Source organism: Narcine bancroftii, chromosome 12, assembly GCF_036971445.1.
Source record: "Narcine bancroftii isolate sNarBan1 chromosome 12, sNarBan1.hap1, whole genome shotgun sequence".
Lineage (NCBI taxonomy): Eukaryota > Metazoa > Chordata > Chondrichthyes > Torpediniformes > Narcinidae > Narcine > Narcine bancroftii.
The window spans coordinates 29232268-29256679 of NC_091480.1; the positions used below are offsets into that span (position 1 = coordinate 29232268).

The following is a 24412-nucleotide window of genomic DNA, read 5'->3' on the forward strand; positions in this document are numbered from 1 at the left end:
TCAGTTAACAAGAGGTTAGCATAGCAGTTAGCAGAATACTGTAACAGTGCCAACGATTTGGACTTGGGTTCAAATCCCATGCTGTCTGAAAGGAGTTTGTATGTTCTCCCCATTTCTGCGTGGGTTTCGTCCTCCCACCATTCAAAGCATAGTGGTTGTAGGTCATTTGGGTGTGTAAGTTATTGGAAGACTTAGATAAATTGGGTCTGTGAAATGGGCGTCAAACAGATGTTAGCATATGCAAAGAAGATAATATTTGAAACAGTTTCATTTTTGATGTTCCTCTTTCTGAATTCAATAGTTTGGTAGTTCATTAATATTATTTAATAAATGTGCTTCCCTCACATAAAAAAAAAATTAAACCTTAACTACCTGTTTTCTGCATGAAAATTGAATGTATTGCTGTTGTATTTCCAGTAACTACAATCTGCTCTGTGGTTACCATTGGAAAAGTTGCAGGTGCTAGGATTTGCCACTAGATGGCAAGGTAAACACAAGAAAAGAAATACGATTCTAATCTGAGTCAATGTCTATGATGGAAAAAACACCAAATATCCCAACATTTAGAGACGGTGGCAGCCGGGGGATTAGCGAACCAGGCCAGGGGAAGATGATGGGTGGAGTTAGAAGAGGAAGGCAGATATCAATTGGAAGTTTGAGAGGGGGAGGGAGACAAGGTGGGGGTGGGATTAGGGGGAAGTGGAGTGGGATGAGTTGGGGAGGGGGAACAGGAGGAGGTATGGGGAGGTTGAGGGGGAGGATGGGGGAGGGGAGCAGGGGGGTATGGGGAGGTTGAGGGGGAGGTTGAGGGGGAGGTTGAGGGGGGAGAGGTTGGGGGGAGGTTGAGGGGGGGAGAGTTCTGACTCTTCAACACTACTTGGCTATGCATCTGATCTCATTTCTGGAATTTTAGACAGGGTCTTCAGTCTTAGAAACTTAAATGTGATCTGGGTCTTGGGTAATGTTTCAACTCAAGTGCGTAAAAATTCACTTAATACCAGCAACTGTGATAAGGGGTAAACAGAATATTTATAATTACAATGTGAGTTCAGACTGATTCTGGATTAGATTTGCCAGTTCTCTCACAATACTTTCTCATAGTGATGGATTATTATAGTTTTGTAAATGATGTTTATCTGTTTGCTTATCTGTAACTGTTTGCTTTCAAATGGGACTTGTGGGCTAAAATGGTGCTTTGGCTTTTGAAGATGCTGCTACAAATTTTCCGTATATTGCAGGTTAATGATACAATGGCAATTCCACTGATGGCCAAAGAAACAATTTTGCAAGCTATCTGGGAGAGATATAAAGATGACCTGAAGATAAGCAACAGCACTTTTCTAGATGCTTTCTTGCAGCTCCTTCAGCCATTTATTGCTGGCATTTCCCAACCGATACTCCAGTCACTTCAGTACTCCAACATAGTGTGTGAAAACTTTAAAACATTGTAAGATACATTCTTCTATTACTGTCATTAATGTTTTTCAAACAGAAATTGCATTTTTGAAAAGGCCTGGGTAATTTTTTGTTTGTTTTTAACCAGGAGGAAAAACAAAGATTAATCATTTGTATTAGTAATGAAGTTTGTCATTGCCTTTTGCTTCTAAATAAGCAGATAACGCTCTTATCAGAAGCTCCTTTGGATGATGGCTTCAATACATTTCAATTAATATTAGAATAGTACATCAGAGACCTTCTGATCCTTGGCTTTGGATTATCTTTTCTGAAGACAATCCATGAGAGCATTCTGTCTACAGTGACAATTCTGAGCTGCCAGTTACTTGCCATTTCAACTCCCCTTCCCATCCCTACACCTCCCCCCCCACAACCTCCTCCCCCCAACCTCCTCCCCCAACCTCCTCCCCCCCAACCTCCTCCCCCCAACCTCCTCCCCCCCAACCTCCTCCCCCCCAACCTCCTCCCCCCAACCTCCTCCCCCCAACCTCCTCCCCCCAACCTCCTCCCCCCAACCTCCTCCCCCCAACCTCCTCCCCCCAACCTCCTCCCCCCAACCTCCTCCCCCCAACCTCCTCCCCCCAACCTCCTCCCCCCCAACCTCCTCCCCCCCAACCTCCTCCCCCCTCAACCTCCTCCCCCCCAACCTCCTCCCCCCTCAACCTCCCCCCAACCTCTCCCCCCTCAACCTCCCCATCAACCTCTCCATACCCCCCTGCTCCCCTCCCCCAATCCTCCCCCTCAACCTCCCCATACCTCCTCCTGTTCCCCCTCCCCAACTCATCCCTCTCCACTTCCCCCTAATCCCACCCCCACCTTGTCTCCCTCCCCCTCGCAAACTTCCAATTGACCATCTGCCTTCCTCTTCCAACTCCACCCATCATCTTCCCCTGGTCTGGTTTGCTAATCCCCCGGCTGCCACTGTCTCTTCGCCTCCCATCCTCTCATGCCCTCCTACTGGTGATCTCTCCATGATCAACCTTGGCGAAACACTTCAACCTGTAAAGTCAACAATTCCTCCCTCTCATTCCTCCCCCCTCCTCCTCCTCAAAGATATGGCTTGAATCCCCCCAGGAAATTATTCTTTTGCTTCATTCTGCATTAGGGATATAATTGGAGTAAGAATTATAGTTTTGGACTAGTATAAGGGTTGTACTACAATGTTAACACAGCTGGTCAGGACATCAGAAATATTAAACATGGTAACCAAGTCTAATAGCCTGAATATGCTTGAGATTGTTTGATCTCAGAAGCTAATCAGGCTCAGGCCTGGTCAGTACTTGGAGGGGAGACCGTCTAGAACACCAAGCGCTGTAGGTTTCTGTGAGGGGTGCTGACAAAAGTCAAAGAATGTTTAATTCTTCATGCAATTCTTACCTGCTTCAAACTTATTTGACAGTGTACAAGGATTCAATGTTAGTCTGAATGAAATGTCATTAACCACAAAGGCAGCTCTGGATAAATGGATCTTTGGTTACATTAATGTCACAGGTAAGAAAGAATAATTTTAATAAATATATTTAAGGTTTAGTTCTCCATAAACAATCCAAAAGGAGTGTTTTACTTCCATTGATGCAGTGCTACAAGGTTAAATTTTTAGGCAATTGTTCAAAGAAATCTAAGATTTTTTCATTTTTCTTGGTGTATTCAAAATTTAAAATAATCATCCACCAAAAAAGTTACAATATTCAGTAAATAATGCACGTGTTTGTAATTAAGCAGGAATTCCATTAGAATAAAACCTGATGTCCAATAAAAGCTGTGCATTTTAAAAGATGAAAGAGAGAGCTAAAATAAGCACAGTGTTAGACATCTCGCCCTTTCGGCCCACGAGTCTGTGCTCGCCAATTGGACCCCATTGATCTACAACCCCCATATGTTTTGAAGAGTGGGAGTAAACCCATGCAGACACGGGGAGAACATACAAACTCCTTAGTGACAGCGCAGGATTCAAACCCAGGTTACTAGTAACAGCGTTGCACTAACTGCTGCTCTCACCGTGCCACCCTAACACGTAGAGTAAAACAAAAATAAATATGCAGTTTATTTAACAACATTTAATTAAGAAGCTAAAAGAAGTATATATCCAAGCAACTGTTCTGTATATTTCTGGAATGTGTAACTCTTATATTATGGCACAATCCTCAGTTGATTTACAATGTAGTAGAAAGCTGCCAACTTAACAGTCATTCAGTTGCTGAAGAGTTTGCGTAAATATTGTATGTGAACATTTTGCAGAGTTTTGTAATGAAAGAATTAGCATCCTGAATTATTTGGAAATTGCAAGGAGGCAAAAATTGCAATCCAAAGTAGATAAAGTCGAGAATTTGGCTTAATCTTGTTTTTTTTTAATGAAAAGAAAGTCCTTAATTTGAATTTTATCAGGGTATTCAATATCTTTTCACAAATGAAGTGGGAAAAATAACAGGATGTTTAACAAAAGTTTGGGCCATTGTAGAAGGTACATTTTACTGAACATATCTTCTAAATGAGCCAGATAAAATTCATATCTGTGTTAATGTAATCCTTTTAACTGTAGGCGTGGACTGCATCACCAATACTAGTGAATCCAGAGACTGGCTTCTGAAATATTGGGGAGTCATCAGCGATTTCATGCACTCTGAAAATCTTACCAACGCAACTTCTCGTCCAGTAAGTCCAAAGATTCTCTATATATAGTCTTGGGTGAGATGGAGGTGGGGGGTGGGGTGGGATCGGAATGGGGAATAATTTTGCTAAGAAGAAAAAGACTGGAAGTGAGCCTTATAGTGTAGGGCACCTCGGCACCAGTCCAACATGGAGCTTGGCAGGTAAAGGACTCACGCCAGGCCAAGATAACCAACATCTGGGGACCAGGTATTGGGGCCAGGACCAGTGAGGATGCCAATAATGAGCTAGGTCCTTGGGTGCCGATGCCTTCCTAACCATATCTGTGGGGAGGGCATAATTGGATCTGGAGGACAAGCCTTCAGCTTGGGTTCATCGCTGGTCTGACCAGATGGCCGCACTAATGATATCATGAGGTCGACAGAAGCACTGGTAGCAGAGAAGGCAGCAGGATCCATGGTAACTCAGTGTCACTGTAGGGCAGTGGTTCTCAGCCTTTTTCTTTCTACTCACAGCTCCAAAGGAAGTGGTATGTGGGTGGAAACCACTCTTTGAATCGCACCTCATTGACTCGTTATGTGCATGGTTTCATAGCGCCAAAGGAAGTGGGCCAATGACGATTTTTCTCAAGCAAAATATTTCAGTAACAATTGAGTCTAGAGCAGTGATTCTCAACCTTCCCTTCCCACTCACATCCCACCTTAAGCAAACCCTTACTAATCACAGAGCATCGATGGCATAGGGATGACTTAAAGTGGGATGAGAGTGGAAAGGAAAAGGTTGAGAACCACTGCTGTAGGGGCTCTCTTTTGCTTCTTTATTTTGTCCTGATCGTGGCACTTAATTCGTGGAACCTCTTTGTGCCTGTTTACAGGGTAAACAAAGGAGTACAAATGTGTGTACTTTATGTGCATGACAAAATGACCTCTTATCTGTTAGCCTGTGCCCTTTTCTCCCTCCTCTCCTCCTCCCTCCACCTTTTGATTCTGGCACCTGCCTGCTTTTATTTATATCTGATGAACCGATCTAGGCCCGAAACAACAGTAGATGCCCTTTACTTCCTGTGGATGCTACATGGCCTGCTGAATTTCTCCAGCACATTTATGTGTTGTTCTCTAATTTAATAAAGGAATCTATAAACCTTTAGCAATTTTTCACATTGATTTGCTTTGACTTTTACAGAACGGTGATGCAACTCATTTTGGAGCGCAAATTGAAATTGATGGTAGCCATTGCACACTGAAACCTAATTTGTCTCCTGGCTCATAGCTGATAAATTCCTGTAAATGACTGTTTCATTTATTACGAGCTCCCGTTTTAGTAAACGGAGATTATTACTGTGAGGGATAGTATAGACAGGAGGAACTGAGTGGTTACTGTTAACATTTCACACAAGTACCATTACCACACAAGTTACAGCCCAGCAACAATTTGATACATTGGAAGAACTGAGGGAAGGCTTGTCACAGTCTGTTCCAGAATTCAATACATTTGTAGTGATTTTTCAAGGGAGAACCATTCCAACTGCTGAAGAGAAAGCAGCTTTTTGAAGCAGCTCTTGTGGCCAGGCATTCTGTGGAATTCTGAATATAGCATGCTCTGTGAATAACTGGGCCTTTGGATTGACCTGTCTTTTGCGAAGCAAAGTGCTTCATTTTGATTGTGACTAACAGTGAAGGTCACTTGGAGAGACCGGTGCCAGCATCTTGAAAGCTTTGTAGAGACCGCCCAGTTTGAGTCTTGCCTACAAACTAGTACACCTGTACATAGTTGGCGATAGATTTAGTGTTAGTTTAAGAGTTAAGAGTATAGTTTGAGTAAGAAATAAAATTGGTATTTTAAAATTAACCACTGTTTTGTTCATTGTTTATTGCTGTTCGTTACACTTGGTTGGTAACACATTCTTTGAGTATCATAGACAAGTGGTGACAGAAGAAATTTGGCACATCAGCTGTTTCTTTGCTTTGCTTTTTTTTCCCGGCACAGTATTGGGGCAGGAGATAGGGATAGATGGATATATCAACAATTTCAGATGGGAAAGGAATCATGTGATGGAGTAATGGCTGGTCGAGTGGAACCAGCCCTCTCCAGAGAAAAGAAAAAAAAAGTTTGGAAAAACAGAGCTCAATAAACATAAAATACAGGAAGAGAAAAATAAAGTTACAGAGAAGAGACAGAAGATGGCACCCAAAAGAGAGAAAGTAAGAATAACAGAGAAAAGGGAAGAAGGAAAATCACTGGAGAAGAAAGAAGAAGGTCTTATCTGCACATTGGAGCAGAGAGACCCAACGTGGAGAGGAGTACCCGATCTCCGATGTTGGTGAGTCCCCAGAGGAGAGGTGTCCTCCCGACCGGCGGACTTCAAAAATGGCTCTCAGAGCCAAGAAGAGGTGCGCAACTGTGCATGTGTGAAGAGTTGCGCATGCACAGTGTGCAAGTAAAAGAAAAGGATAACGCCGGTGGGAGGGAGACTCAGCTGAGGAGCGGCCAGCTACTGAGCGGTCAGCTGAGAGGTGCCCAGTATTGGGGCATTTGGCTGGGGGAAGTAAGCAAGAAAGAAGAGTGGTGAGAAAGAGAAGGAAGGGCTGGAAGAGGGTGAGTGGCAACGGGGCGACTGGCAGGGGAACGACCTGTGGCAGGAGGCCCAGCAGTGGGTCGACCTGCAGCGGGAGGCCCAACAGCAGGAGACACAGCAGCTGGAGGCCCAGCAAGGATACAGAAGCAGCTCACCAGAGAAGGATGAAGATACACAGATACAGAAAAGAGAAGATGACACAGACATAGATACAGACATAGAAGAAGAGGAGGAAAAAGACCAAGAATTTCAAAGGAAAGAAGAAGGTAAAATAGAAGGACAAAATTTAGATAGAGCCTTTTTTGAAGAACAAATGAGGTCATTAAAAGAATGGCGATCATTAGAATTTAGTTCAATCAAAAGAAAAATTAAAAGAGCTGAAGACAGAATGCAAAACTTAGAGTTGGTCATGACTGAAATAAGGAAAAGAGTAGAAAATGTGGAGGAACGAGAAGCTGCTGTAGAAATGGAGATAAATGATTTAAGAGGGAAGTTGGAAGAGAGCGAAAAAAAATTAAAGAGACACAAGATTTATTGACACAAAAAATAGACGTATTGGAAAACTACAGTAGGCGAAACAACATAAAAATAGTGGGCCTGAAAGAAGGCAAAAAGCGTCAGATATGAAGGAATTTATAAAAGGATGGATCCCGAAGGTGCTGGGAACGACAGATTCACATGAAGAAATAAAAATCGAAAGGGCACATAGAGCACTAGTACCGAAACTGCCACCACATCAAAAACCGAGATCCATATTGGTAAAACTTCTAAGATATACGACAAGAAAAAACATACTGGAGCAGGCAAGAAAGAAGGTAAGAGAAGTCAATAAGCCATTGGAATATAAGGGACAAAAAATATTTTTTTACCCGGACATAAGCTTCAAACTTTTAAAGAAGAGGAAGGAATTCAACACGGCGAAAACAATCTTATGGAAGAAAGGTTATAACTTTATATTAAGACATCCAGCAGTACTCAAAGTATTTATTCCTGGGGAACGGAATAGACTATTCTCCGATCCAAAGAAAGCCCAAAAATTTGCTGAGCATTTGCAGGACAGGAGAAGAGAGGAGGAGGAGTGACAAGAAGGAAGACTGGCAAGAAAATATACAAAATATGTAAAAATATAAAGTAAAGATAATGTATTTATAAAGATTTAAAGATGGATAAGAGAAGGGGAAAAAAAGAGAGCTTTGTTATATGTATAGGAAAATAGTGTTCTCTGGGGGGGGTGGGAGAATAATTGTCACTGCAAAATCGGTTGACGCTTGCGAGTAAGTAAGTTCACAAAGCAAATGGAAAGGGGAGTTGTGGTTGCCGTCAAGGGACAAGGGGCAATCCAAGGAGGGGAGGTTCATTTTGGGTTAAAGGGTTATTACTTGTGTGGATTGTTGGGGTATTTCATGTCTTAAGTGCGTTGTCATATATTGAGATTAAAAAGGAAAACTTAAAAAACATTAATGGGAAAAAAAGGGGATGGAGGTGGTGAAGAGGCGGAAAAGAAGTGAAAATAAAGATACAAGTTGGCCACGTTGGACTATATCACTATAAACATTAATGGAATATATAACCAAGTTTAAGTGTATCCCATTGGGAAAAAAAAATCACATATAATTTAAAAGACAAAGTTACAATGTTTGAAAAAACCTGGGAATCGTATATGGAACATAACTGAAAGAGCAGGCCTCGGACCACCACCACCTAAAATGATAAGAAGATAAACACGATCAGATTTAATGTGTATAGGTAGATGATACGTCTTTTTTGTTTGTATTCCTTTTGGATAAAGATATTGTTTTATTGTATTTTATATGTTCAATATTTACTGTTTTTGGAGGGGGGGGTGGGAAGGGAGAAAAAAAAGAAAATGTCGCTGTGAATATTTAAAGAGATGCATCTGTAAATATATTGGTTGGTATGGTTCATAGTGTGATAAATAAAGAATTACAAAAAAAAACAATTTCAGATGGAGAAGACGATCAGACAGGGAAGTTTTGTTTCATTGCCGTTTCACATGTCAATGTATCACGGTAGCCTCATGAACACATTCTGTTTAAATACAATTGTAATCTGAGGTAAACTAAGAGCAAACAGAAGCACACGTTACTTTTCATGTATTTTCCTTTGTGTTTCAGATCAGTACAACTGTCATTCAAAACGAGACGATAAGGGACACGCTACTCAGCAGCATATTTGGGACACTGAAGCCCTTGTTTCCAGTGTTTACCCCAACTAACTTCTCCAACTGGTTTCAGAGGCAACTCCCTCCACTGCTTCCTGCTATTACAGATGTCGAGCTTGCTAGCATACCCACCAACATCACATGTGAATCTTATCAGGCCATGTGAGTAAGAACATTTGTTGTAGTTTACTGAGGCCTCTCTCACCAAAAGACTGATTTTTGGCCTCTGATTGACAAGAAATTTTCAATGGGACATCATCTGCATGAAAACAGGTTTCTTATTTTAAAATAAAAACCAAGATATTTACTGCCAGCTCTTTCCAGTTTTCTGTCACATTGTTATTTTGTTTCAATTAAACTTCAAACTCAGAATTGCTGCCACTTGCCCCAAGGATGAGACATGGGTTGGGATTGTGGTGGTACCCCAATGACCTACTGCAGGGGGCGACCTCTGAACCTGCAGAAGCACACGGGGACAAGGCAACACCTGGCTGGCTGTCAATCAGCCGAACTGAATGGACCAAGCCCCGCCCGGTCGGCTGTCAATCACCTTCTGGGATATAAACCAGATCTGGCCCTTCAAAGACGGTCTCAGAGCTTGCAACAGCACTCCTCACAGCCAGCTCTGTGGAAGTTTATGTTGAATAAAGCCTGTTGAACAGACTTTATGTTTTGTGGGTTTGCTTCTGTTCGGTAGCCCACCACAGGGATCACCCTGGGATCTGAGTTCCAATGGTAGCAATGCAGCTGCAATTGTTGAGAGGAGACCTGTTTGGTTCTCTCCCTGATCCCTGCCTTCATATCTGCTGTCCCCGGATTCCCAGAGCTGGACTCTGTTCAAGGCTGAATTGCTCTTGTTTCCTGCATGGTTTGGATGCCTGCGTGATTCATGTGTTGGGGCTCTTTGCCTCGTGCTCCAGAACTCTGTACCTCTCATAGCCATGACACTTTGAACAGCAGAACTGCTGGTTTAGGAAGATTTTCTTCAACGCATGCAATAAAACAAAATTTCCATGTTTCCCGTCAGAAACTGCACACATCCTTCCAAATGTACTCAATCAAATAAATATGGAGTGAAGCCAAAATTCACGAGTTCAAGTCCATGTTATTGGTATGGAATAATTAAAATATTCATTTGCTATTTTCTCTACAGAGTGAAAGGATTTGATTCTGTGTTCCCAAATCTATTGGACTCACAGTTTTCACAACTCTTCAAATTTGGTAAAAACATTATGCTCCTACAACTCAATTCATCAGGTAATGTGTGCACATTAATTTATTTTACAGCTTTAATTTAATTTGAGAAATGTTTATATTCAATGTAAGAGCATAACTAGTAAATGCAGTAGGAGGGCATCTGCTTCAATATCCAATAAAATCATGGTTTATCTTTGACCTCAGTGCCAATTTCCTCCATTATATCCTTCGATTCCCTTCAGATCAAAACATCAATTGATCTTGAATATACTGAGCATCAGACATATTATTCAAAAGATTCACATCCCATGGGTGAAGAAGTTTCCATTTCTGATTGGAATGACTGACCCCTTCATCTGAGACTGTGACATCCACTTCCAGCTACCCCACTCAGGGGAAATATTAATTAATTCCACAACTACTTTGTCAAGCCAAGTAAGAATTTTGCACACTTCTATAAAATTGCTTTGAATTCTTCCAAACAAGAGGGTCTGGCGTGGCACCTTGTACAACAAACCTGCCATCTAGGAAACTTCAGCGTGAGCCCTGTGTTATATCCTTTTTCAGGTCAGGAGACCAGACCTATTTTATCCTTCACCCAGACAACTGTCTCCACCTTCATCCTTCCCTAGCTCACCAGGTTGATCTTTTCCCTCTCTATCAAATTGTCTCCCAACTCTAGCCTTACCCTTCCCACCCAGTTCCAGCAATCCATTATGCTTCATCCCTCCCTGCTTCACCAGGCCCCTGCCGGCCTCTATCTCACCCCTCCTATCCTCTCCTCGATCTATTGGCTACCTCAATCTCTAGGAATAGTCTTGATGTGGACGTGTTTCCATCCAAAAATGTTGACAATTCCTCTACCCCAAAAATGCTGCTCAACCCTTGAGTTCCTTTAGTTTTATTTTGCTTCAGATTCACTCACTTGGGTTCTTTATATAATTGGAGCAAGACGTTTTTAGTCTTCTACTCAAATCATAACTACTCAATAATTGTCAACGTTTGCCTTCCTAATTTCTTGTAGTACCTGCAAGTGCAGTTACACCCATGTCCCTCTTAACTCACTCATCATTCTGATATTTAATATTATACTCACCATGTATTTCCCCATTCATTGAATCCATCTATACTCTTCTTGCAGCACACGCTGCCACCTCACTTTGTATCATCAATTTACTTGGATGCATTTTGCTGATTCGCTCATACTGATCGTTAAGGGAAATTAGTGAACAGCTAGGAATTCAGCAACAATCCCTCCAGCTCTTCACTTTGATGGGAGTCATAGCCTCCCATCAAAATGCCCATTTTATTTCTACAACCTGTTTTTTTTTGTTACTCAATCCTCAACCAACAAGAATATACTATCCATATTATCATGCACTCAAAATTTGTTTAATAATCCCCATGTGGCTCTTTATCAAAAGCTTTCTGAAAATCCAAATACACCACATCACCCTGATCTATTCTGTAAATCACAAGTTCGATAGCTTCCAACAGATTTCCCTTTCAGAAATCCACGTTGACTCTGCCCAATTTTGTTATATTCTGGGCAATGGACCCCCAGCATTTTCTCAAATGCCAGTAATACATCAGTAACATTATTGATGTCATTGTCTGTAAGGAGTTTGCTTTTTCTCCACGTGATTTTGTATTACATGAGAATAAAAGGAATCTTTGAACTTGTGTGTGTCTCCTCCGGATGCTTTGGTTTCCTCCCAACCTCTTAAAAACATAAGGGGTTTGTAGGTTAATTGGTACATTTGGGTGGTACAGGCTTGAGGGCTGTATTCTAAATTTTTTTTTAAAGTCTAATTTTGTTCAGAACTTTAGAACAGCCTGTTCATGTGTGATTCTGTATTATATCTACACAGTGTTCACACAGGTTGTTTGGCCAATGAAGTCTTGACAACCATCCATCACCGATTCACATTATTTGTGCACTAATCCTGTTTTATTCTCCATTCTCCATACTCTTCTCCCTCTCATCTCCATATTACAGACTTGGCTCCACTCCAGGAGCAGTTTTACCATGGCAGCTGCTTCACAGGCACAAACCATCACTAATGGCTCCTGTTTTGTCATTACACCTTAATGATGTTCCAGAGTCGAGATTAACACCAATAATGATACCACTCAAATGAGTGTTGTTAAATATGAACCCACTGTAATGTTCTCTTCTGGAGATGATTGCAGCACAAGCATCGTGTAATGCAGTTGGAAGCAGCCAAATAACCTACTGTGATGCGGGAGCTCTGTTAAAAACCATCTCAAATAATGAACACATGCAATTTTTTTCTCAGTTATTTCAAGTCTTGGCCTCCTGTGCTTTGTGCTTGTAATTTTTGACCTTGCCGCTCTTGGCTTTCCAGGTACTGCATGCTCAAGCAATATGACTGGAAGCCGTGAATGGATAAAAAACAACTTTATAAATTCATTGAAAGGCGTGAAATTAAATGACCTCTTGGCTCTGAACAAGAACTTTTCTGGAGTAAGTTATAGAAATGACACTGTTGTTTATCCTGACTGTCGCTTGATCTTCAATTGGAAAAGAAACAAAATTTTTGTCTTAACAAGCAACATTTTATTTTGTTAGTTTGAAGTGTTGGACCTCCTCACTCCTGAACTACTTGCTGAATTGACTGTGAGCTCTGAAGCATGGTTTAATGCAGACAAGATTGGACAAATTGTTGATAAACTTAAGGACCTAAATTTCAGCAACCTCCTTGCCTATTTCATCCAATTTAATTACGATACGTATATGGTAAGATCTCTTGCCTTTTGTCTCTTGTGATGTTTCTTTTATTAAAATAAACAAACTTGGGTTCTTTTTAAATAATTAGATTTATTAACTAAAGGAAACAGCACTAAGCCAGAACACACACCGATTAGACCTCATGTGGAGGCCTCCATCTTGAATCTACCCAAGATGCAACATTCCCCAGATGCCACACACTCTGTTTCAGACTCCCCCCCCACTCCATCACTACATCTCTAATACTTTTCAATCACGACTTTTAAACAATTTCTGTTTACTCATTAATATTTTCCATCTTAATCAACGGATTGAAATAATTATCAAGGGCTGTTCAAGAGAGGATTAAAATTGCATAATGGTGACTTCTGCTTAGTGACCACAAAGAAAAGATGTTAGAGTTCAAACCAGAAACATTTTCATTGTTTATTTCCTCAGGATATTCATGAATATGCACGTATAATAATGACAGCGTCTAAGATAATGCAAGTTGTTGATGGCTGGGATAAAGCAGGAAGTGGGGAAAGGAGCTTCCTGTCCTGAGGAGTGCACTACTCTCACCTTTCCTGTGATTGATGGCCATTTTATATGGGTTCAGTGATTTTCACCAATAATGATGAAAGTTCATCATTATTGGTGAAATAACCTCCTTTAACACTTGTGTGTCTTCTCAAGTTGGAGAAACAAACAAAAACTCTAATCAGGATGAATGCTTCTTCTTTTGTTTTATTTTTATCAAAAAATCTTCCCGTAGACCACTCGAAGTTGCCTCTCCTTTCATTCCAGATGAATATTACAGCTTTTGAAAACACCACAGGGAGGGACCTGATGCTAAGGAAGGTCATGCAGCTGTTGAAACCCTTCTTTTCATCGTTTAATGCCTCCGACTATGCTGAATGGTTTCAGGAAAGATTATTTTTGCTGTTGCCCAGTGTGACTGAAAAAGAGCTGGCCATGATACCCACCAACATATCATGTGAAGGATACCAAGCCATGTGAGTATATAGCATTCATGTTTCACTGAAGCGATTGGTTAAGGTGGAGCAAGCTTTTATCAGTGAGCTCATGGTATCTTCATTCTGGGAAGCCTCCCAGGAGAATGTTCATCATTTTTGTTTTACAAAATTGCAGTATAAAGAAAATGCAGCAAAAGACTATTGGCCCAACTAGTTCACTCTGGTGTTTCTATAACACTTGCTTTTTCTCATCCATCTCACTCAGCAAAACCTTTAAATGTTTCTTTTCTAGTATTGATACTTGTACTATGTTCATGTCACTTCTGACTGGTTATTCTGTGGAAGCACCATTAGTGCTAATAAAACCAAGAAACCAGAATTTTTTTGTCCCCTCGTTTAAGACCCAAGCCGGGTTTGGTTTAATGTTATGTCCAAAAGTCTCCATGAGTATCACACTTTGTCACGATTGCACATGAGCAGGGAATTTTGTGAGTCAGGCTCTGCACTTGGACTAGAAAATAGAATTTGCAGGACTGGAGAATGCAATTGACTAAGTCACCATTGGCACATGTGAATCAAAACTCGAAGGGGAGGAATGCTAACATGAGGAAGCATAAGCGATTGAGTATAGTGATGAGTTAAATGAAAAGACCCTCCCCCAGACCAGAAGCCAGTAATGTAGCAGATGAGAAAGGGTTCCAACCCAAAACATTGACCAACAACTTCTCTTAATGGATTCTGCCTGACCTGATTTTCTCTAGTTTCTAATTTTTTTTTTTTGCTGGTTTTCCTGATGGTCCTGTTCAGGCTTTGAGCACCTGGGAGCTGGGAGGAGGGGAGAATAACCTCTGAGAGCAGGTGAATCCTTTTACAGAAGCCTCAGTTATTCAAAATGAGTAGCACCCTTGAGTTTCCCCCAGCAGACTTCACTTCCTCCTCACCACAGACAAACTTACCTCAGATTCCGTCTCCCATGGACCAAAGATCTGACCTCAGTTAAAGCCCCCTCCCTACCAATCTATTAGAATTCATTGCCATGGCCTTGGGGTCTCATATGTAGAATTTCTCCCCAAACTGAAAGCCAATCTTGTTTATAATGCTTAAAAGTATGGGAAACTAATTTCCAGACCTTCCCTTAAATATCACAAACTCCATTCCACCTCTGAACTACTTCCCATGAAGTGTTCATGGTGGACGATCTTAAGTTTGTCCATCAAATACCTTGAGTTTTTTCAGACAGTTTTAATCTCACTTACCCCAGTATAAACCCTGGTTTTCCCACCTTACCTCAGATTCACCTGAGGACTACCGGACATTTATGGTAAGCTATTAAAAGTGTGTTTGAACTCCTCACTTGTCTCTGAGTGCAATCAGTCACGTTACACTGGGTTCCAAGGCTAGTTCAGAAAACATGTTCTTCAACTTCTTTTATTTTTAAAATGGCCGTGTTAAATAACTTTTAAAACATACAATTTTTTTTCTCCTTCATGTAATAAATCAGGTCTGGACCTTGGTAAATATATTGTTTAATTTAATTGGTCAGATCAAATTAAATACTTGGGTATTAAAGTAGATAGAGATTTTAATCATTTGTATAAATTAAATTATTTACCTTTCAGAAAATTAAAAATGACTTGAATTGATGGAAATGTTTACTGATAACATTAATAGGCAGAGTTAATTGTATTAAGATGAAAATTAAAATTTATTAATAGAATGTTTGATTTGGAAAAAATCATTGGTATGAATTAACTCAAATTGGAGAGAAGATGTATCAGTTTATTTATAAATGGAATTCCAAGTTATTATGTAAACATAATTCACCTATTTTGATACATTTAATGGAATTATGGAATATGATAAATGAAGAAATAGGTTCACAAGGGAAAATTCCAATTAGGACACCTTTATATCAGAATAAACCTTTTCCTTTTACGTTTAATAATCAGTTTTTGAAATTATTGGATTAAAAGGGGATTAAACTTGTACAAGATTGTTATGAAGCGGGTTATTTTATTTATTTTCAAAGAATGAAAGAAAAATATGAAATACCATCAAATACTCTTCTTCGTTATTATCAAGTTAGAGCTTTATTGTTGGATAATTTTGGAAATATTTTAAGGCTGCCAAGACCATCTCAGTTTTAAATTTTACTTACAGAAAGTGGGAAGAAAAGATTTTTATCTGAAATATATTTGTTATTACAGAATAAAATGCCTAAATTAGATTTGCAAAAATCTAGATTATAGTGGCAAAAAGATTTGGGGATAACAATTAATCAAGATGATTGGAGGAACTCATGTAAAGTTAGTATGACTAAAATTGTTAATGTGAGATATAGATTAGTTCACTATAATTTTATATGTCAATTATATTTAACTCCAGAAAAATTAAAGAGATATAATTTAATTACTTCAGATTTGTTTTAGATGTCGAAAGGAAGTAGGCTCTTTTTTACATTCCACTTGGCTATGTGATACGGTAAAACATTTTTGGATGTGACTTAAAGAATTTTTAGAAGGTATTTTTAAAGTTAAATTTCCATTGGATCCATCAGTATTTTTGTGAGGTAATATTAAAAAGTTGAGTTTAGAATTGAGATTAACTAGGCTTCAAATTGCATTTTTGATACTAGCATTGGTTGTAGTGAGAAAAAGTTTAGTGATTACTTGAAAAAAATGAGACTGATTTGAATTTACATAGATGGCATATGGAAGTGAGATCTTGTATTCCATTGTAAAAAAAAACACATAACTTGTGTGATTTTTTTATATCGGAAAATTTGAGCCTTTATTTGGACTGTATGGGTTTAACATTTTGAATTCTCTGGCCGTGTTGTAGTGGTGTTTCTCTGATCCATGGTAATTAATTATGTAATTGTGGTTTATATCTTCTTTCTTTCTTCTTTTACTCTTTTGGGGTTTAGGTTAGTTGAGTAAGAGAGATTTGGGGGAATGGGTATGGGAGGGTAGGGTAGGGGAGGGATGGAATTGGGGGAGGGTGGGTAGGAGGGGTGTATTGTGTTTATGTATACCATGTATTCTTTATTGATCATATGTATTATTTGCTTATATGTATCATGATTTTAATATTTTAAATAAAATATAAAAAAAAAAGAAATGCAATGTTGACTGGGATCTTTGTTCAGATCCCATTTTACCAGATTTAATGATAAAAATTATGCTGAGTGGTTCCAGTACAAATTACAGCTGCTGCAAAGTATCAACTATAAATTGCTGGGGATTATACCCATTAATATCTTGTGTGAATCTTATCAGGCAACGTGAGTGCACAATCTACATACAGGGTTAATTGACAGTGTCGGCATTTAAAATAAATGTAGTGAACTTCCGTGAGTAAAGCACTTTGAAGTTGTTGTTATAAATTAAGTTCATTTACATTTATGTCGAACTCACCTTTGCTAAATCTCGTTGGCCTTTTATCCCATCGAAGTTAATTAAATCAGTAAAACTGTAATATTCTTTGTTGATCCACGACCTACACAGCCTTAATTCTGATAGAGATCATTGAAATTCTAATTTGAAAGATTGGCAGAGGTAATTTTGAGGAATGCAATAATCAGTTCAAGCTTATTCCAGTTTATCCATCGAGAAATAAACTTTGGTCTACATGATGACTTGAGTGTTTTTATACTGCTCACTTATATGAACAAATATTTCATCTGCGTTTTGGAGCAAATATGTCAGAAATGTCAAAAGGTTTAAAAATAATTATGATAAAGTCACTATCTTCAAATGTGATGCATTTCAATGTAAATCTCAAAGGTAGGACATTGCGACAGTCAGAAGAAAGTACTCCTGATGTTTTGTAGGTCTCCAGGCATCAAGGGAGAGCTCTTGGGGTCTTTCTCTTCAGGTATTCTCTTGGCACTTAATGTTCTTTCTAATCTTTCTTGCAGTAATCATTTATGTCCAAATATAGATGACATGAGTGCCAGGGCTGGCTGAAAGGGAATAAATGAACTGTTTTTTCTATCTAGAAGCACAGTGTACAAAAGCATGGATACAATTTTTATGTTCTCCATATTTATGTTGAATCCTTATACGTTCTATTAAGCACTTGGTACAGGAGAATATATTCAGGACCAGAAACTTACCGAGTGCTTGAAGCCACCAACTCCTGCCTCTTGTCTGCCCTTTAAACCTGTTCTTCCCATGAGTAGATGCTTCGAGAAGTTCATGAATAAAATCAGCTCCTCCTCTGATTGGTAAGGCTGGGACTAACCATAAATTTCCAGAAATGCTTTACCACCTGGTTCATCCATTTCCTTAAAATAAACTGGCTGTCATGCATTAGCTTTTGAAAATATTTGAATCTTATTTGCATTGAACATCCTTTTATGCTTTGCTTGACAGGATGAAAGCCAAGGGTAGACTAAATTCACACAATAAAATACTTAACAATTAAAAACATTCAAATTAACACAATTGTATAAAAAAAAGGCAGTTACCTGAAATATACCTCTCCCTTCCCCATAGCCATTTCACTCCACTGAAAAGGATGGCAGGGTCAAGCCTGTACCAGTGCAACCTCGTGAAGGTTGAGCATTAGTTAGACAAACGAACATTCAATATGTTTCAACTATTTAAATCAGGGGTAGCCAAACTACAGCCTGTGGGCCGGCCAACTGTTGCCCCTTTTTAAGTGGCCCACTAGAACATAGTCTCTAACAATAAATTGCACTGGAGGTAGATTTTTTGTAGTGTAACTGATTGAAAACTGCCGGGTTTAATATTGTCTAAGCCTGTGACTCCTCTAAATATATTCCTGCATGTCCCCACAACCAGAAAGGTTTGGCAACACGGATTTAAACGAACTTCTTTTGTTTATTTTATTTGAAACTCCATCCTGTACAGTCTATAAAATCAGTGATAGAGGAGCTGATTCAAAATGATTGAATGTGGAACTTTGATTCATGCTACTTTTTAAAAAAACTCTCCACAGAATGAAAGGGCTGGATAATTTATACCTAAACCTTTCGCTGTCACAGCAAAACGAGATCCACATTTTCAGTAAACGCATCCTGAAGTTCCAACAAGATTTCTCAGGTAATGCATTGACTTTTAAATTTTGCTAATTAGATGTTTAATGAATCAAACCATCTCTTGAGAACATTCTATTTAATTCAGTTTTGTAAGTTACATGGAGAGTTCTATTGATATATTGTTGTGCAAAATAAAATGATGGAAAAAAATACATTAAAATTCTGCCCCCCGAGGGCTGTGAAGGTTTATTTCTTACTTTCACTGTGTGAGAAGACATAAAAGGTGATCATCATTACCACAGCTGAAAACCACTGATTTCCTAAATGCTATAGGCAGCAAGGGTCTGACATTTCAAGTCTTTGTTTAAAGCAGTATATCCAGGATTTCCAGGAAATAATTAACACAATTGGGTCCACACAAAAACTGCAATGTAACTGGGACTCTCTTGGGTCTTCCATGCCAAATAGCGTTGGCCAGACAGTTTGGTAACCCCAACACAAAGCAACCAACACTGTTGCTTTGAGAAGGGCGAAGGGTCAACTAAAAGGGACCATTGCACCATGGGAAATTCTTTTAGTGGGGAGTCAGAAACTTTCAGCTCTACTCTTCTTTCAAATGTGAGACTACCATGGGGTAGGACTGAGCTTCAGGAAGCAGGATTCAGTGAGCCAAAAATTGATCAGACTTTTAAAGTCTGAGAACTTTGGGAATGCTTTGCCTGTGTGCCACCTGCTACAGAAGAGGGAATGGAAAATAAATTCCTTTCAGATATATTTGACAGAGTGCTGATCTTATCTATTCTAATTTGGGAACGATCAGGTATATCAAGATACTCAGAGCATACTCCTGGGCTCAGATAGCAGTGTTTCAATCTCCACAATATGAGGCATTTGGAACTTGAAACACTTATTGGTAAATTGTAGAAAAATGTGCGGTAAAACAAGATGACGTATATTTTCAATTTATGAATAATTTGGGGACAAAACCATAAATATTTTTTTTTTGTTCAGGGTCTCTGGGAATTGGATGTGCTGGAAACTCTAATGGAATCCGTGAATGGACAATCAAAAACTTTTTTAGATTCATCTCACAGTTAAATTTCAATGAGCTCATCGATCTCAATAAGAACTTCTCTGCTGTAAGTTTATTGATACTATGGCACCTTTTTTTATACAAATGATCCAGACAGAAATTTCTGATCTTATTTATAAGCAATATATTTTATGCTCTTTTTGTGGTTTTGAAATATAATTGCATTTTAATTTGTGCACTGCTTGATTTCTTTAGTTTGAAATCTTGGATCTCTTCAGCGCAAAGCAACTGTCCGAATTGACTGTGAGTCTTGATGTGTTAAATAATACAGACAAAATCAGCAAGATCCTTAATGATTTCAGAAACAGAAATTTCAGCGACTTGGTCAACTACATAAACTATTTTAATCTCGATGCACAAGTGGTGAGATGAACTTTCTTTTGTCTTTGGACGATTCAGCGAATGTAGCATTAATTTTAACTTTTTACCACTTAAGGGAGTGCTCAGGACGACCAGAGCTTCTACCTATATGGAACCTGCCTATTTTCGGAGCAGTGAAGATGGACGTTGTTGCACTGTTTCAAAATGCTACGGTCTCTCACACATAATAATTGCTAAATTATTTTATGGTTACATTGTTAGTGTGGATTAAACTTTGAAGCAAAATTCAACTTCACTGAAGGCACAAAATAACTGGTAGTGAATCCATTGCTGGCTAAACATCCATCTGACTTCCTATTAAAAACAATACAGGCAGGATGTATAAAAATCCAGGCAATTCACCATTTCCTGCTTTGTAAAGTCAACAGGACCAATTTTACTCCGTTTGTGGTTTTAACTAACAGAAGAATGGGCACAGTAAAGATTAGCTTTGCTACTCTTAACCTACAATTTATTCTCCATGTAACACTATTGATGGTTACTGAGCAATAATGCTCCCTCTCTTTAGGTTAAGTTCCAAGGATAAGTTTGGGTTGCATGGTCAGTGTAGCAATTCATGCAATGCCATTACAATGCCAGCGACCCTGGTTCGAATCCGGCACTGTTGTAACGAGATTATACATTCTCCCCATGTCTGCTTGGGTTCCTCCAGGTGCTCCAGTTTCCTCCCACCCTTCAAAACGAATGGGAGTTGTAGGATAATTGGGGTATTTGGGCCACACAGGCTCATTGGCCAGAAAAGCCTGTATCTGTACTGTATGTCTAAATTAAAAATTGTAATTATGTCTCTGGGTACCCATCTTCTGTGCCACTGAACCAGCTGTCAAATGTTCTCAATCAAGACCAGTTTTATTGTTCAATTTTACAAAATCTTTTTTGCAACTATAGTTTAGTGTAAATATTCTCAATTTATTAAATGTTTATTAAATGATTATTAAAAATAAAAGCAAAGCCACCTTTATCACCTCTTCCTGATTGGCCTGATGAGCAATTGCCTTGGATGTCATTAGTGAAGGATGCCGGTAAGCTGAATTGCTGGAGGCAGCTAAAGATTTTGGACAGACTCCTTCAGCAATCCATCTTGCTGTAACGCTCTCCAGTATATCCATGGTGGACATTGTAGTGCAGGAGCTTTAGTAGGGGACAGAGTGAGAACATGTTATTGGGTCTGTTGGCTGAAGGATTCACTCAAACTGCTACCTCAATGTTTTTCAACTGGTTAAGGCTCGAGTGTACGTAATTTGAGCTGATATATTTTTATTTAAAATTTAGTAGAGGGTCTCGTGCAGGATGTGTCTTTAATTCCAATAATAATTTCTTTCATTTTAGGTGGACATAACATCAAATCAGAATGCAGTGGTGAGGGATCTAATGCTGCAGATCTTCTTTGACCTGCTGGGACCATATTTTCCAATATTTAAACCAAGTGACTACATTGATTGGTTTCAGAATAAATTAAATTTGCTGCTCTTCAGTGTTAAACAAACTGAGCTTGACACAATACCCACCAATATAACCTGTGAATCTTACCAAGCAATGTAAGTATGCTTCTGATAAGATTAAAAAGCATTTTTTTGTGCTAAATGTCATTTGTTGTTCATGGCTTGAAACCTTTCTGATTGAGTCATGTTGGATAAACATTTAAAAACAAACATTTGAAGATCATTTGAAAAAAAGAACTGGATTTACACTGGATCAGCACATGCCTAAATTGTTCACAGAAGGGCTTTAAAGTAATCTGAATTTACTATGGATTTAAACTATTGAGGAAGTAAATTTTCATAGAGGTTTCTCTTGCTCTTCAAAATAATTTCAGCCAAGGAAATTAATCCTCAAGAAAAAATGTTAAAAAAAAAGTGAACTGAAAAGTGCTTCCCACAACCTTGACTTGATTTTAGTTGCAGCCAGATGCCAGCAAATGCGTGGCCCACTTTTAAGCTCCTCTCTGTTCCTCTCCAATGAAGGCATTGTGACTTCAATACAAAATGAGTGGTTGGTTTTCTGATAGGAAGTTGAAATCAATTGTGGAATAAAGATTCATTTTGCATCCTCAACTTCTGTCTTATTAATGCATAAACGATTGTGCTTTTTGTGAACCCAAAGTGTCGTCCCTTACTCCTTTCAGGCAGTAACTGCACAAAGGATATATTTTCCCAAATCACTGGTCTCCACCCAATAACCTCTCTCTGATCTCTGTAACCTTGAACTTCTATACTGTGTCTTCCTTCCTGAGCGAGGTATGGGATGTCTAGCTGGACTCTTGGGAAAACAAACATTATCACTGCACTTGGTATGGTTACAATTAAAATTTAACTGGGGGGGGGGGGAATGTTTACAATGCAAAGAATTTACCAAATTTACATTAAAAAAAAGCAAATGTCTTGAACTTTTTAAAATCACTATTATCAATGATGTCATAAAATATTTTGCATATTTTTAAACTTGTAGAGTGAAAGGACTGGACAACGTCTATTCCAATTTATCAAAGACACAACAGGAAGACATCTTCAATTTTATTGTTAAATATTTGACGCACCAGCTTAATTTAACAGGTAACGTGCATCCAACCTTCATGGGGTCATAGAGCACAGAACCAGGCTATTTTGCCCAACTTGTCAATGAACCTAGTTGAAGTTGTCTGTGTTCAGTCTGTATCCCTCTAAACCTTTCCTATCTCTGAATGTCACTAAATGTCTTTTGCGTGTTAAGATTGTGCCCACAGCTACCATTCCTTCTTGTGCCCGTCACCCTTTGAGTGAAGAAAATATTCCGCATGTCTCACTTTAAGTCAATGCTCTCTAGTTTTAAATTCCTCTACCCTTTGAAAATGACTATTACCTATGCCCTCATGATTTTATAAACCTCTACAAAGTTCCCCTTCCATGCTCCAGAGCTAATAGTCACAGCATATCTAACCTCTCCTTATAATTGAAGTTTACCAGTCCTGCTAGCATCCTTGTGAACCTTTCCAGCTTAATATCTTAACTATAGCTGGATGGCCAGGATTGCACGCCAAATGCAATCTGCCCAGCACCTTCAGTGCTCTGCCGTTGTGCTTGCATGCATGTAATATCCATTTTCTCATTATATCGCCTTAGTAGAGTTGTTGTTGAAGAAGCCTTGAGAAAATGTGCATTGACAGACGCTCCATGAGATTCAAGCATCGATGAATCTCTTAACAATTTTTCTGTTAGAATTTTGAACGTGAAGTAATGAAACTAACTTTACCCACATGACGCGTGGCTTGAGATTCAAACCAGGATTGAATGTTCAACCAATAATCACCTTGAAGAGCAGGAGCAGCAAATTGATTTTGTTGTCATTACGATAACCAACTTGTAAAGGATTCAATGGGCATTTATTTCAATTGGAGCTGGTCAATTTACAGTTTAGCAAGTACTGATGGAGCAAAATATCATGCAAGTTATGTAGCTACACGGACAGTTGATATGTTCATCAGGAATTCTCAGAGGGTAGTGGAGAAGGGAGGCTGGTCTGCAATCCAAGACCATTTCTGATGGTTTATCTCTTAAATGGACACAGTCAGGGAATCTGCCACCTTGCTTTATTTACTGAGCATTAATTTAATGTGTGTTTATTTTCTCAGCATCCGCGTGCACTGCTAATACCAAAGGAAGCATACCATGGCTTCTGATTAACTTTGGCAAATTTCGGTCGTTCCTCGTGTACAAAAATTTCCTTGTACTGAACAAGAACTTCATTGGTGTAAGTTACTTAGATTATCAAAGGAAGTAATGTTAAACAACATTTGTTTTCTTAAGCCTGTGAAATATTGTTCAGTAAACTTTCAAAGAATGAACAAAAGAGGCAGTTGGTTATTGTTCTTGAATGGATTTTGACCATCTTCAACTGGCTAAGTTTAGGATATAATAAATGGTCACGAATAGTACAAAATTCTTCAGAAAATTCATGAACTCAGCATAATGAAAGTGTAAACTGCAGGTCTTGGATCCACTTAGATATGAAGTGTACTCTTCGTCATATAAAAATACATTATTTGCACTATTCTTGTGTGGTTCTGCTCAATGTTTACTGTCGCTCTGACTTGGGAAGGAAAACAGAGCCTTGGATTCATTCACATTATTTCATTATCAAACTGAAGATGTCAACTATTAAGCAGGATTTCTTTTTAGAAATACTCTATAATTTGCTCCAAATAGTATAATTTTGAATTGGCCTGATGTTTCT

At 39.0% G+C, this 24412-nt stretch overlaps 1 protein-coding gene across 1 annotated transcript in view; it reads left to right on the plus strand.

Annotated features, from left to right (window-relative positions):
• The window catches only part of LOC138746590 (uncharacterized), a 133601-nt gene that overhangs the window by 18816 nt on the left and 90373 nt on the right, over positions 1-24412 (plus strand). The window contains exons 8-21 of the mRNA XM_069904881.1: positions 1239-1447; positions 2855-2946; positions 3995-4107; positions 8773-8981; positions 9973-10076; positions 12386-12504; positions 12610-12777; positions 13555-13763; positions 18690-18793; positions 19741-19868; positions 20018-20185; positions 21533-21741; positions 22652-22755; positions 23811-23929. Of these exons, the coding sequence (XP_069760982.1) occupies positions 1239-1447; positions 2855-2946; positions 3995-4107; positions 8773-8981; positions 9973-10076; positions 12386-12504; positions 12610-12777; positions 13555-13763; positions 18690-18793; positions 19741-19868; positions 20018-20185; positions 21533-21741; positions 22652-22755; positions 23811-23929 (2055 nt within the window). The remainder of the gene's footprint in view (positions 1-1238; positions 1448-2854; positions 2947-3994; positions 4108-8772; positions 8982-9972; positions 10077-12385; positions 12505-12609; positions 12778-13554; positions 13764-18689; positions 18794-19740; positions 19869-20017; positions 20186-21532; positions 21742-22651; positions 22756-23810; positions 23930-24412) is intronic.